General features: G+C 40.9%; 1 protein-coding gene across 1 annotated transcript in view; it reads right to left on the bottom strand.

Moving 5' to 3' along the window:
* Nucleotides 1–2,458: 2,458 nt before the first annotated feature.
* The window catches only part of MFSD2B (major facilitator superfamily domain containing 2B), a 35,659-nt gene continuing 24,905 nt past the window's right edge, over nt 2,459–13,212 (bottom strand). The window contains 5 exon segments of the mRNA XM_009319730.1: nt 2,459–2,516; nt 3,551–3,727; nt 5,286–5,423; nt 6,945–7,054; nt 11,178–11,258. Coding sequence (XP_009318005.1) covers nt 2,459–2,516; nt 3,551–3,727; nt 5,286–5,423; nt 6,945–7,054; nt 11,178–11,258 — 564 coding nt within the window.

Below are 13,212 nucleotides of genomic sequence, written 5' to 3'. Positions count from 1 at the left end.
GAAAATTACAAAAAAAAAAATCTTACCCTGCACTTACTCTTCCAGTCTTTTTACTTACAAAATGAAATACATTCATTTTCTTAACAAAAGTACAATTCTGATAATCAAATAAAATAATGAGATTTTCAAAATATAAAAATACTCTGCTACATTTTGTCTACGGAAGCTTTCTATTTTATTTTGGCAGTTCCCATTATTGCTACCATATGCAAAGTCAGGACTGAGTACATCTGTGTTAGATAAATATCACATTGTCTCTCTAAAGAGGAGGAAAACAGTTTACAATCAACTAAGTTTACCTTGCAAGAGACTGAATTCATGTTGGGTGTTGTGCAATAACTGATCGAGAAACAGTATCTTAAGCCACATTCAAATTACTCCAATCAAGCACAGCCAGCAGTTTCTGCAACCCTTTTATCACTGGGCTAAGTATTTGGCTTATGTAAGCTGACACGGATCCACTGCCTTGTAGCTACACATTTACAGCAGCTGAAAACAAAACCCATTAAAAAACATTAACAGCCTTTACTGGGACTTCTGGTTGTTGTTAAAGACGACTATTCAGCAATAGACAAATATTACAGAATAAATCAAAGCTTAAAACTGTTTTCTATGATGTTTTGGAGCTATGTGGTATTACTACATAACTTACCTACTTCAAAGTGCAGTAAATCTGCTATTTCAAATTCCATCAGACTCAAAATTATAAACAGGCTTATGGTTTTTATTGTTGTAAACACATATGCCCCGGGCATACAAATCTTGATTTGTCCAAAAACCGAAACAAAAAACCCCCAGCCTTAGATGTCAATTCAACAGAAGTCTTAACCATAGTTAACTCTTAACCACGCACACTTAAAAGCTCACTCATGATTAAGTGTTTTGCTGAATTGGGACAGTTCATTAGGCCTTAGACTTCAAACTTGCCTGAAAAGGTTTCAGTACTAAACTTCATGAGACACTCAGTGCATGCACCAATTTTACTTCACAGCGTGTTTCGGTAAAAGCTTTCCCAGTTTCCAGTCCCAGCGCCATGAGTCACTTCCCTGAGCAAATTACTTGTGGTCACTGCGGCCAGTGATAACTACTGCAAGTGCTCCCAAACGCAGCAAGCCAGTCCTCCAAAGGCACTTCTAGTACAAAATAAAGGCACCCTCCCATATATTCATACCGTGAAGCCAGCGAGCTGTAAGTTCGTGTCTTGTCTTCCAGTGTCCTAATTTCTTCAAGGCGAACAAGCCTTCAACTCTTGGATTCGTCACTCTCCCCTCCTGATTTATATATGTCTTCAGGGTCCAGTTACTTTAGCTTAAGCCTGGAGTCAGCCTCTGGAGGTCTCTGTATCTCCACTGACTACAGAAGAAGCCCAGAATGACCAGGTCTGAGCTTACGTGCTCCAGAAAGTGCCTGAGGTTAGGCATTTCCTTCATCTACAAAATGTGTTCAGCAGTATGAATCTATAGTAGAAATGAGGTTTCAGTTAATGTATCTAAAGCATGATGACATCCCTGACTGAAAAAAAATCACCATTTAAAAGTCAGGTGTAGCCTCATTATTAAAAAACACTGTGTGCAAGCTGAGATTGACAGCCATGCCATGGTGTTTTGTGAGGCAGAGAGCCTACACCACATGCAAAATGGGTATCATGATTACTTAAAGGCCAAAATTTACAGAAATTTGAATGGCATAGTCTAATTTTTGGAGGGGACTACTGATTTTGGGTATCCTGAGTGGAGATGTTGTTTTTGAAAATGTTAAGTACTCATTCTCTGACAAAGATCAGTTTACAGGTGTCAGAAGCAAGGAACTCCAGTAATGGGAAATGTAAGGTTCTGTTTCATATAAAATCTAGAAAGTTAAATTACGTCAAAATCTCTTTCAGAAAAACTCTTTGTGAGAAAATCCTCAAAACATGTCTGCATCAGTGATTTGCTTCATTTCAAAACAAAGTAAATCCTAACTTTATATGATATACTTCAGGATTTCTGAGTGCTTTCCAAACACACTGGTGCACAATTTGTAGGTAGAGACAATGTTCAAAATCCACCCAGCCTCTAAGGGTAAAATATATCACGAGTGGCGATACATATCACAGTGAAATATACCACAGGGTGGTGCACCACATTTACACTTTTTTCCCTTGACCTACAAGTCCATAGAATCTCCTGTTGCAATGAGATCACAGCTTTCCGGTAATCATTGAAAAACAAACAAAAAACCCCAAGCCTTTAACAGCTTACATTCCTCAACATTTGTAATTTCTTTGTTAGCACAGTGCATGGAGTTAGATATATATTTTGCACGGTGGTGTCCTCTCTTGATTTCATTACTGACTGTGTCAGAATCATCCTTTATCCTTTTTGACAAAATGTGAGCAGAGAAATGACCTGGAAGACTCTCACAGAGTTTGTGCATGGGATGTGAGACTGTATTTGGAAAGTCATTGTATTCAGAGCTTTCAGACCGAGGTGTCCTCTTTGTGGTCATCCAGGTTCTCTGTGCTTTGATGGCTCCTTCTGTTAAAAGCAGAACAAATGATATGTGAACAGACTTCTGGCTTTTATTGCTAACTAATGAAGCTACAGTTTGGCAATCTCAAACAACTGAGAACCACCAGCAAGGTGTGATTGTTATGGACAGTGACTGAAGTACCTAAACAGAGAGACCATTTTTGATTAGCCTGTCCCCTCCGGTCTGCAGCTGCCACTCGGGAAAGCAGCTGGTGCACGAGAGGCCTGTGTCATATCTGCCAACGCCATGCAGGTATCTTAGATACCTTAGGGCAATGCATTGGTCCCAGATACCCATGCTTAGGCCCTGGAATTGATCCTTTAAGCATGGAAATCAGTTTCCAACTCCAGTAACTTGGGATAATAAAAACAAGACAGAGTAACAATATATTTTGATATTTAATCCATCAATCTGCTAGGATTAGACTGTTCTTATGTATGTCCTCAGTATACCAAGGCTTCATTTGGCAGAGGTGGATGATATTGAGCTAGGCAAGATTTTCTCTGGAGAGGGAGGAAAGGGGAGGGAGGGAGAGTGATAGGGTAAAAAGGGAAAGAACAGCTCAAAGCTATCCTTTCTTTTTCTCCCACGATCTTTCCTGCCTACGCCTCTAAATGGTTTGGATGTTTCTTATATGCCATAAACACCAAGAATGCAGCCAAGAATCCCATTTTCTTCTATATACAAGTAAATTGCAACTGTTCACATTTTCTCCAGAAATTTAATCTATGTAGAATATTCTTCATTTCTGGCTTGAAACACTGTACCACAATAGTGCTTTGTGTGCCACCCCAGAGAAAAAGTAAAAAATAGCAGCTGATATGTCTGATAAATAGTCCTCTAAGCAGGTAGTACTGCACTACAAAAATAAGATACTGGAGCATGTAATGGTACCATTCAGTTAATAATTCAACTAACGGAGTGTTGTTTTGTGGTAAGGAATACAGAGGTGTATGTCGGTAGCTAATAGTTTTTTGCCCAGTATGACTAAGAGCTGCTGCAGTGATGTTACTGCTGTTTGCTGCCAGTTCAAACCTACCTTAACACTTCAAGCGCAAGCTTTGTTTCTTTCCGACTTTCTTCAGTGATTGGGTAGAAAAGAAGTATAAATAATCCTACGAGGATGAGGATAGCAGGGACCGCTCCAATGAGGATTTTCAGTGTGAGGATCACGTCGTTGGATTGTCTGCATATCCCTGGCTTGTATCCAGTAAACCTAAACAAATGGAATAACAGTGGTGTGCGTACGTCCAAAGCTAAAAGGCAGTTGTTCATCTGAAGGCTCCCTTCTTTCCCCCAACACTCTTCAAGACTTTTCTCCCGTTTTTCCTACACCTCTCTTTTTTCCTTCCCCGCACTACATGTTTCAAATCTTGTTTTTCAGATCTCATTTTTATGCTCAATTTCAGATAACTGCATTACCTCTGTATTTTCTCATTATTATTATATAACATTTAACTACTAAGAGGAGCATGGAATCCCATGTAAGGAAATTGATCTGTTTTCTGTTAATATTCAGCAAAGTATTTAGGCTCTGCTTTAAAAGTATGCAAGTAATCTGACCAATTTCAACAGCAATAAATAATTTAAACACACACTTAAGTACTCTTTTCTCAAGATAGATAAATTTATTCAAGTGCTTAGAGTTAGGTACACACTTACAATTCATTGATTCAGGGCTTCCATGCAGTCCCACAACTGCTGATATACTCAAATTCCCATTCCCAATTTGTGGAATGAGTTTATTTTCCTCTAAATATGCACCTATGAAAGCTACAGCTCATTTGGCGTCACCCTGTCTTCTGTGCTCTCCCACAAACATCTGCCTTGGCAAATTGCTGGGAGCTAACTGGAATGCAATTGAAAGGGGCTAATTGGTGAACAGCGATTTGTTTGAGGGTGTTAGCAGTAAGCCTCTAAAATTCCTAAACCCAAAACATTCAGCCAAGCACTGCCTGTTATTTAGCAGTTTCAGCTGAAGGCCCTGAAGCAAAACATTCTGGTTACCAAAACCAAACTTGGAGCCAAGGGCTAGATAGTATTTCAGACAAGTTCCTTTCTAAGTGTTTATTGCGTGCTTGTGTGCTGTAGCAGCTACAGGCAAAGGCCCTTTCTGCTAGGTCATGCACAAAAGCAGGGCAGCAGATGGCTGACCATTTTCTCAACCTGACTGTCTAGTCAGAACAGGCAAGGCAAAAGTGGAAGGAGAACACAAAGCATCTTCCAAACTGAGATGGTCTAGGTGATGAGCAGAGCTGTGAGAAAGACTCTGTTCCTGACTCTGATCAGCATCCAGTTCCCTGAAACCAAGCAGGAATCAATGATCCTTTTATGCTGAACAGGCCGCTAGGCACCCCTGAAAGTACTCCAATCCATGCAAAGACTTACAAGCTAGTATACATAGTCCAACCCAGATGCAACAGGGAATGCACAAAGCAGCTGTATCACTTGTGGGGGACCTTCATCTGCTGAGTTTTCATGTTTAGTTCTTTATTCATATAAACCACTAAAATTCACATGAGTAATTTGGAAAGAGGAAAATCTAAAGGGAAGTCAGGTCTTTCTGAACCGAAACATGTTAGGGCAGGCGACTTAATGCTCAGTGGTCTGGCCTAGAAGACAACAATCCCATCTTTAGTGGTCAGTCATCTGATGTTGCTGCTGGCACTTTCAGGCTCAGGGCAAAAAGGCAATTAACTCCACAGGATAAAGGCAGAGTAACCTCAGAATGCTTTCAGAGTAGATCCACTAAGTGGAAACACAGTGTTACTTACTCCAGTCCTGCTGCAGAAATTCCTAAGCCAATTACTGCTGACGTAAAGAAAAGTTAAGAAGAATAGAAAATGGTTTCATGTCCTTTTCCATGAGGATTCTGCAGGCGAAAGTTATCAACAACATCAGGCAGCATTGACCTAGAGATAAGCAAGATAAAAGAAAAACTCAAGCCAAAAAATCTCTTCTCAAAGTCCAAACTTACTGAAAGAGTACGTCCCTCCTCCTTTTTTAAGATCTGATTGATGTAGTCATGCATATGAAAGAATCCAGTTCAAAAAGTCCTACTGCTGGCCACTTATTACAAAGTAGAAAATCACCAAAAAACTATCAGACACTTGCTGGGAGGTGACAGAATTCTTTAGACTGACTGTCATTCCAATCAGAAGTTGTGATATTAAAAAAAGAACAACAAAAAACCACGTTTCTTAAGATTTCAAGGGACTCAATCTCTGAATAGTTTCACTCTGAAATAACTCTTTTGACAAGCTAACAACATTTTCAGAAACCAATGAGGCCTATTCTCTCTCTACTTCAAAGAGACTGAATTTGGTGATGGGGATCAGAATGGAAGCTGCTCAAATGCCAATTGTGAATTGACATTTTATTTCCAATATAAGTCATGATTTACTGTTGGAAAAAAGGGCTTCTCACCCTCTGTGCAGAAAAGCTTATGTAGTCTGACAGCTTATTTCAAACTATGTTTCCATGATCTCTTGGAGTTTTCAGGGCATTGTAAAAATGAGTAATGCAAAACAGCTCTCTCAGCAACAGTCTCACTTTCTAGTCAATTTGACCTGAATAATAATTATTCCCTCTGGAGAGGAAATATCCCATCCTGCTCATCCTTGAGTAATTTTTTCCCCACATATTTTCAGTCCTCAAGAGCAAAGAACCTTGAATTCTCAGTTTCTTTTAATCATATCTTTGTGTTATTGATCTATAACAGAGGACTGCTCAAGCAGTCATTTTTTCCTCATTGGACGTGAGGAAAAATTTCTTTACCGAAAGAGTGGTTAAACATGGGACCAGGCTGCCCAGGGAAGTGGCTGAGTCCCCATCCCTGGAGGTATTTAAAAGACAGGTAGATGAGGTGCTTAGGGACATGGTTTAGTGGGCATGGTGGGTTGGGTTGACGGTTGGACTCGATGATCTTAGAGGTCTCTTCCAACCTTAATGATTCTTCCAACCTTAATGATTCTATGCACATACTCTGATTAGAATATAAGCACATTAGTTTATAGTTCTGTGTTCTTAAGCAGGGATACATAGCTTGCCTTATGTTTCCTCTGCTACGTTCTTAATTGCTCAGCATTAATTGATTTCTATAACTTCATCATTCCTGTAGTTCTGTTAGAAACCAAACCTAAGCAACTGATTTACTGTTATCACAAGTTCTATACCTACTTAGATTATTGATTCATCTACATAGTCTTATGTACAAAGAGCAGCTACAGTTACAGTAGATGCATTCTGTTAACAACGGGGCAACCAAAGTCATGTCATTGCAACTAGCCTCTACTGTAAAAGCAGAAAAAGATTCTTGGAAGAAGTGACTCTTGCCAAATTCTGCCTCTTTCGGAGGCAAATTCCATGCAGTAGTACATACGTGTAATGTAGACATATACCTCTTCCCCACCTCAAAAGTGAAATTCTCATACCATGGCAACAGAAGAGACGCTGCAATGCTCAGACCAGAGATGAAGGCCACGAAGTAAGCCAGGATCAGGTTTGGAATGGTCACTAGCATGACTGCAAAAGGAATCATCCACTGAGGAAGAAGAAAAACAGTATATCTAACTTACAGTATGCACTGCTCAATGGTATACAGATTGTTCCCTTCAAAATATAAGATTGTGTTATGAAACGGTTCACGAACAGCAACGCCTAACACACAGTATTTTGGTGAAATGGCATTTCCAAAAAGCCCTGAGCCAAACTGTATTTATCTATCCAGAAGAATCAGAGAAAAATAGGATAAGCTACGGTAGTGCCTTATCTGTTAGCAGTATTAGGGCTATAACTGCACTAGTAAATTAAACAGTCCCAAGAGCCTAATTAGCAGTCATGAGGCCAACTGGCAGATCCTGGCCACATTCATACTCCTAAACATTTATAGTCTCCAAAAGAAGTGTGGCCATATAAATACTTTTTGTGAAGTGGGCTAGTTCCCAAACTATGCCCAGATACTTCTTGGGAGATTGCTAATCAGCTTGTGCTAAGATTTTTCTGCCAATTTAGTAACAGAGATGACCAAACACCAGTTTCTATTCTAGGCCAGTGGAACTATTTAATTTCCTATTAAAGACAAAGCCTTGAAACATCATCACACTGCATTTCAAGGGGAAGGGCAGGGGCTCAATGGTCATTTTAAACTGTAAATATCCCATTTCACAGATCATCTTGAATGAAGAAGAGTTTGTTTACACCTTTATTTCCAATGACCGCTTTAAAGCAATCTAGGTACTCGGCAATAACGAAAACCAAGAAGGCAGTGTGGTTTACTCCCACTCCACACAGCCAGATACGCTCACGACATTGCACAAGTCACTAAGGCCACCCTCAAAACCAAACTAATTTGAGATGCTCAGGATTTGTTTTCTGGCAGTACTTAAAACCACCAGATTTCCTCAACTTCAACTTGAAGCAATGGGCTTACAGGATTGAAAATCCACTATTTTAAATGCTGATTGAGTGCACACAGCCCAGCTGTCCCGTACCCATCACATGCTCCACCTCCCACGCCTGTGAACCATGGGCACAGCACATGTAGAATCCAGAACCAGGGGCTTATCTACAGGGCTTTTTAATGATGGGGGATTAGTTTAACATTAAGTGTTTCAATCCTCTATACTTGCAGCTTGGGAGCTGGGGGTATGAGAAGAGCTTTCACAGAGAGTGATTCCCCTAAGCACTGCTATTTACAGTTCTGTATAAGTGATTCTGGGAGTCCTGGAGTCTAATCCATTATGTTTATGTTTTAAATGCATTTCCCATCTAAAGCATTTGCTCCTAACCTAAGGAGGCAGAAAATAACCTTTCCTGACTGCAAGTTCCCAGCGCAGACAGATAATCCTTGCATTAGCCCAATGTTGTGGCAAAATCGTTATTTCGCCACAAGAGAGCACTCCAGCAATACAAGATTTTATGTTGCCTATAAGCAATTTTATGACTGCCTTATGCTCCACATGGGGCACCCACTCAGAAACCAAAGCACTTAGACAAAATTCTAGATCGATAATAATAATCATTGTAACTGTAATTTTCTACTGAAAGAGAATCACGGCCTGCAGGACTGAGGTTACAATGCCCTAAAATCTCACTCATGCAATGGTAGTGCAATCACAGGGGCAGCGTTCCTGCTGCAATAAACAGCTAATGCATCTCCTTCTTTCCTACTTGTAAAGTAAATACTCCGTTATTGGCACCCTGCTCCCTAGTCACAGGGCTGCTGCCCTCCAAGTCATAAACGATATCCTACAGTTATCACGTGTCTTCCATCCATTCCCTGACAGCACTATGGAAGGCGACCCTACTGGGATACTAAACGTGGTACTGGCCTGTGCAGCAGCGCATTATGAAGGGCAAAATCAGGAAAAGGTGCAGCTAGGATGTGGGTGGAAATGGGGGTGGGAGAGTGGAAAAGGGGCTGCACAGCCAGGATTCATTCAAGGGCATGCCTCCATGCTGCATAGTGCTGATAGATGGCAAATAAACAATTGCATATGTGCGGGGAGGTGAAAAGATTGGTGGCATTTTGGGATTTGTTTTTATTTTTTTACTAAATCATCCAAAACCCACAGCCAAAAGCTATTATTGGCTAGGATGGAAGCTAGAGTTGTGAGAGAGAGCGATCTTCCACTTTTAGACACCTTGCCAAAACCATGAACCAACAAGCTGCCACACTTTTTAAAATTTCCCATGACAACTTGACCTCCAGTCACCAGCTGGGAGACTTACTGATTGTAAGTTCAATGTTTGCCCCGTGAGGGCAGAGCAGACAATCTAAATGAACATAGCACGTAGAAGCAGAAGCAAATAAACAGAAGAGAATGATTTCTAGTCTGTGCACCAACCTGATCACGGGAAGAATGCTATCAAGGGTCCTGCTTGGGTATGACCCTGTACTTCCAGAAAGTCTAGGCTTTAAACTTCTAGGAAGTTTAGATAATTAGTCAGTACTTAGGCTGTTGGTCATCTCTTGTGGAGGAATGAGTAAAAAGGGAGCAATATCAGTGGAAGGAAGCCAAGATTCTTGGTGCTTATCTACCTACCCTGCCTTCTATACGCTTTCAGGGGTCTCTTCAACATAGAACCACTTTAACAGGAAAAATTAGCCTGGAGCAGTGTGAAATTTTTTTCAGGAAACTGAATTTCAAATTACATCTTCACCCTGAAAGCTGAGTAAGGTTTTGAAGAAAAAAACCTTGTTTTCTCTCCTGTCTCCTTCCCTTCCAGAAGACCATTCCCCAGTGACAGACATAGGAGCCTTAAATGATGTGATTTCATTTCACAGAGAGAACAGATCAGTTGTACAGGTCACACAAGGTGGTAGTATAGGAAGCCCCTGTGATGCACTGCCAGACACAAAATCCATCACTGAACACACACTGAGTCCCTTGAGAAATGTCTACAAGGTGAAATAGAGAGGTGGCTTTTTTTCAATCCAGCCCCCACTTAGACCATCATACAGTCAAGCAACTCAACTGTAAAATTACGTTAAACCATGTTTACAGAGGTGCTGACAGGCTTTCCAGTCATGTTAAACTAAATTTATAGAGCCAAGTTGGTTGAAGAAAGCATTTTTCATAGCCAAGTAGACAGAGGAGGAGATTTCCTAAGGAGGAAATCTGCATTCCCCGGTCCAGTACTGCTTTTGGCAATTCTCTTTGCTCAAGTAGTAAAAAGAAATGAAGATGAGACTTGGTTTCCAGATGCCTACTTCAAAACACATAACGATTCAGCATATTTGGAACTTGGGTTTTAAAGTTACTTCTGATTCTTTGGAAGTCATTCCAACACAGAGATTTTAATTCCAAAATTTATAACTGTTCAATTATATTCAACAACTGCCACCAGACCTAAACTTTTCAGCTTTGTTCAGATTTTGACATATAGCTTGAGGCTCGATTTTCAAAGTTCTCATACTTTGTTGTGCACAAGGCAGACAATTTTTCCTTCCTCTTTCATAAGTAATTGAAGGTAAACAGGGGAAAAATGGGGAGGACAGGCCTATACAATGACTCACTGGAGATGATGACAGAAAATGGCTGCTGCTGTCTGCACTAAGTGAAGGGCTTAAACTAACCCATCAGAGACGAGGGCAGGCTTGCTGAACTGGCTTTGCAGAGCTGGGTCAAAGTTAAACTAGGCTTCTTTTCTCAGATAGGTCACCTATTTCTTTACTTCACTAATAACCATTTATCTCCATTCAGAGGGATGTGGGCACCCCTGCCTTCTTATGTTTCTAGAGACGGATGCGTAACAAACTTCTGGTTCCTCCTCTGTGACTGAATTACAGATGTGGTCAACTCAGCACCGTATACAAAGACAAAACAAGCCTTGTACAACAGATAACTTGTCAACCTGAGGCAACACAGATCTGAATTTATAAAACCTCATTGGGGTTCACTTATGAGAGCAGTCAAATGCAGAATTTGTGCAGATTCTTAAATAAACTGGGACCTCCCTTCAGCATCAATCCATTTCTCAAAAGTTTCTCTTGGAAACTTGGAATCTGTCTGAAATTTGGTATAACAATTTAAAACAAACTCTGAAACTGAGCAAATTTAATGTAACTTGAGGTTATAAGCACTTGAAAGAGCTCCTGAAGTGGCTCCAGTCGCCAAATGAAGTGAGCACAAGCAGATTTTTTTCTCAAAGGATTTGCTTACCGAAACCCCACATGCTGCACACTTCTTGCCAAATCGCTGCAGAAACTTCTGCCAGAAGGGAATGCTCACAGCTGCTGATACCTACAATTGACAAAAACCCATATCCGTACTGTGCTTACTGCCACTGTCTTCAGCTGTAGAGCTCACAGACATCTTTTTGTCTAGTACATTACGGTCTGAAAGGAAGGTGAACTTGCAGATTCCTGTTTCTCCTCATCCTTTGAGTGGTTTTTTTTTAATTCACTATTGTATATTACAAACAAAAGTTATCCATGAGAGGGTTTTCCACAGTCAAATATCAGAAGGCAGCGTCTTAAAATTTCCTTTTCCTAATGTAAGCCACAGCAGTTAAAGCTACACATGACACAGTCATTAAAGTTCAAACATATTGCAAATAGTCATACTTCGTGCTAACGCCTTTTGCCTCATTATTTGAACCTGACAAACTATAAGTGAATTAAGCTCTACCCCATCGTACAGGAAGAAAGCTGAAGCGCAAGATACACTTATCTTAAGATACACTTAGAGTATATATCCCATACTACATATTTATTCTTAGGAACGACCTGTAAAAGAAAGTGTCGCTTACAGTCAAGATGATTGGAAAAGATCTGTCTTATAATGCGGGAAAGGAAGAATCAAGAAGGGGTAGAAAGCGTGGGAGGCTGTGACCAAGAAGTGGAAATGAAGTTCTCCTAAGATGGTTCCACAAAGTCTCTGTGCCAAATGGGTCAGAAATCATACAACAGCTTCCCCGAAAATGACTGCTGCAGTATTCTATATGGTAGACAGATTCTCTACAAAATATTTCAGAAGTACAGTAAGTGCACATCCCAGTCATTATGCAACATTAAATGTTCTACTTGTGTTAAAAGGACTTTTGTCAGAAGGATGAAAATGGCAGTTTTCAACTTATACTACTTGTAACCATAAAGTAAATCATGCAATACAGGAGCGGTGTGTAACTGAGTTATAAGTATCACCTAAGCAAGCAGAATTCTACCTCTGCATGTCAAGAAAAAAGGTTCTGTAAAAGGATCTTTTTATCACACTGCCAATTGCTCTAGAGAGGAATCTTCCTATCTTTGGATATTTTAAATATTTATCCTTGCAAGCTGCCTAGCCCAGAAGGCTCATGTGTATGAATACACAAATTAAAGTTGTTTAATTTTCAGCATATCAGACTGGGGAAAGGGAAAAAGGAGCTAAAATTCCAGACTTCCTTTCTGGCAGCAGCTTTTGCCCTTTATGGGAGCAGAAAGTGAATTACAGGTAAAAGCAACAAGGAATGAATTAAAAGCTCCAAAGCATTAATTTTTTAGAAGTACAGTAGGGAACACCAGCTTTATTTCAAACAGGCAATGCAAAAGATGGTGTAGAATCATAGACTAGTTTGGGTTGGAAGGGACCTCTAAAGATCACCTAGTCCAACCCCCCTGCCATGGGCAGGAACATCTTCAACTAAATCAGGTTGCTCAGAGCCCCGTCCAACCTGACCTTGAAAGTTTCCAGGGATGGGGAAGCCACCACCTCTCTGGGCAACCTGGGCCACTGTTTCACCACCCTCAGCGTAAAAAATGTCTTCCTTAGATCTAGCCTCAATCTACCCCCCTTTAGTTTAAAGCCATTCCCCCTTGTCCTGTCGCAACAGGCCCTGCTAAAAAGTTTGTCCCCATCTTTTTTATAAGCCCCCTTTAAGTACTGATAGGCTTGCAAGAAGGTCTCCCCCAAAGCCTTCTCTAGGCTGAACAACCCCAACTCTCTCAGCCTTTCTTCAGAGGAGAGGTGTTCCATCCCCCTGATCATTTTCGTGTCCCTCCTCTGGACCCACTCCAACAGGTCTGTGTCTTTCTTATGCTGAAGGCTCCAGAGCTGGACGCAGTGCTGCAGGTGGGGTCTCAGCAGAGCAGAGTAGAGGGGCAGAAGCCCCTCCCTCGACCTGCTGGCCACGCTCATTTGGATGCAGCCCAGGATACAATTGGCCTTCTGGGCTGCGAGCGCACATTGCTGGCTCATGTCCAGCTTTTCATCCACC

This window comes from Pygoscelis adeliae, unplaced genomic scaffold, assembly GCF_000699105.1.
Source record: "Pygoscelis adeliae isolate BGI_AS28 unplaced genomic scaffold, ASM69910v1 Scaffold121, whole genome shotgun sequence".
Classification (NCBI taxonomy): Eukaryota; Metazoa; Chordata; class Aves; order Sphenisciformes; family Spheniscidae; genus Pygoscelis; species Pygoscelis adeliae.
This window is presented reverse-complemented; position numbering and strand designations above follow the sequence as displayed.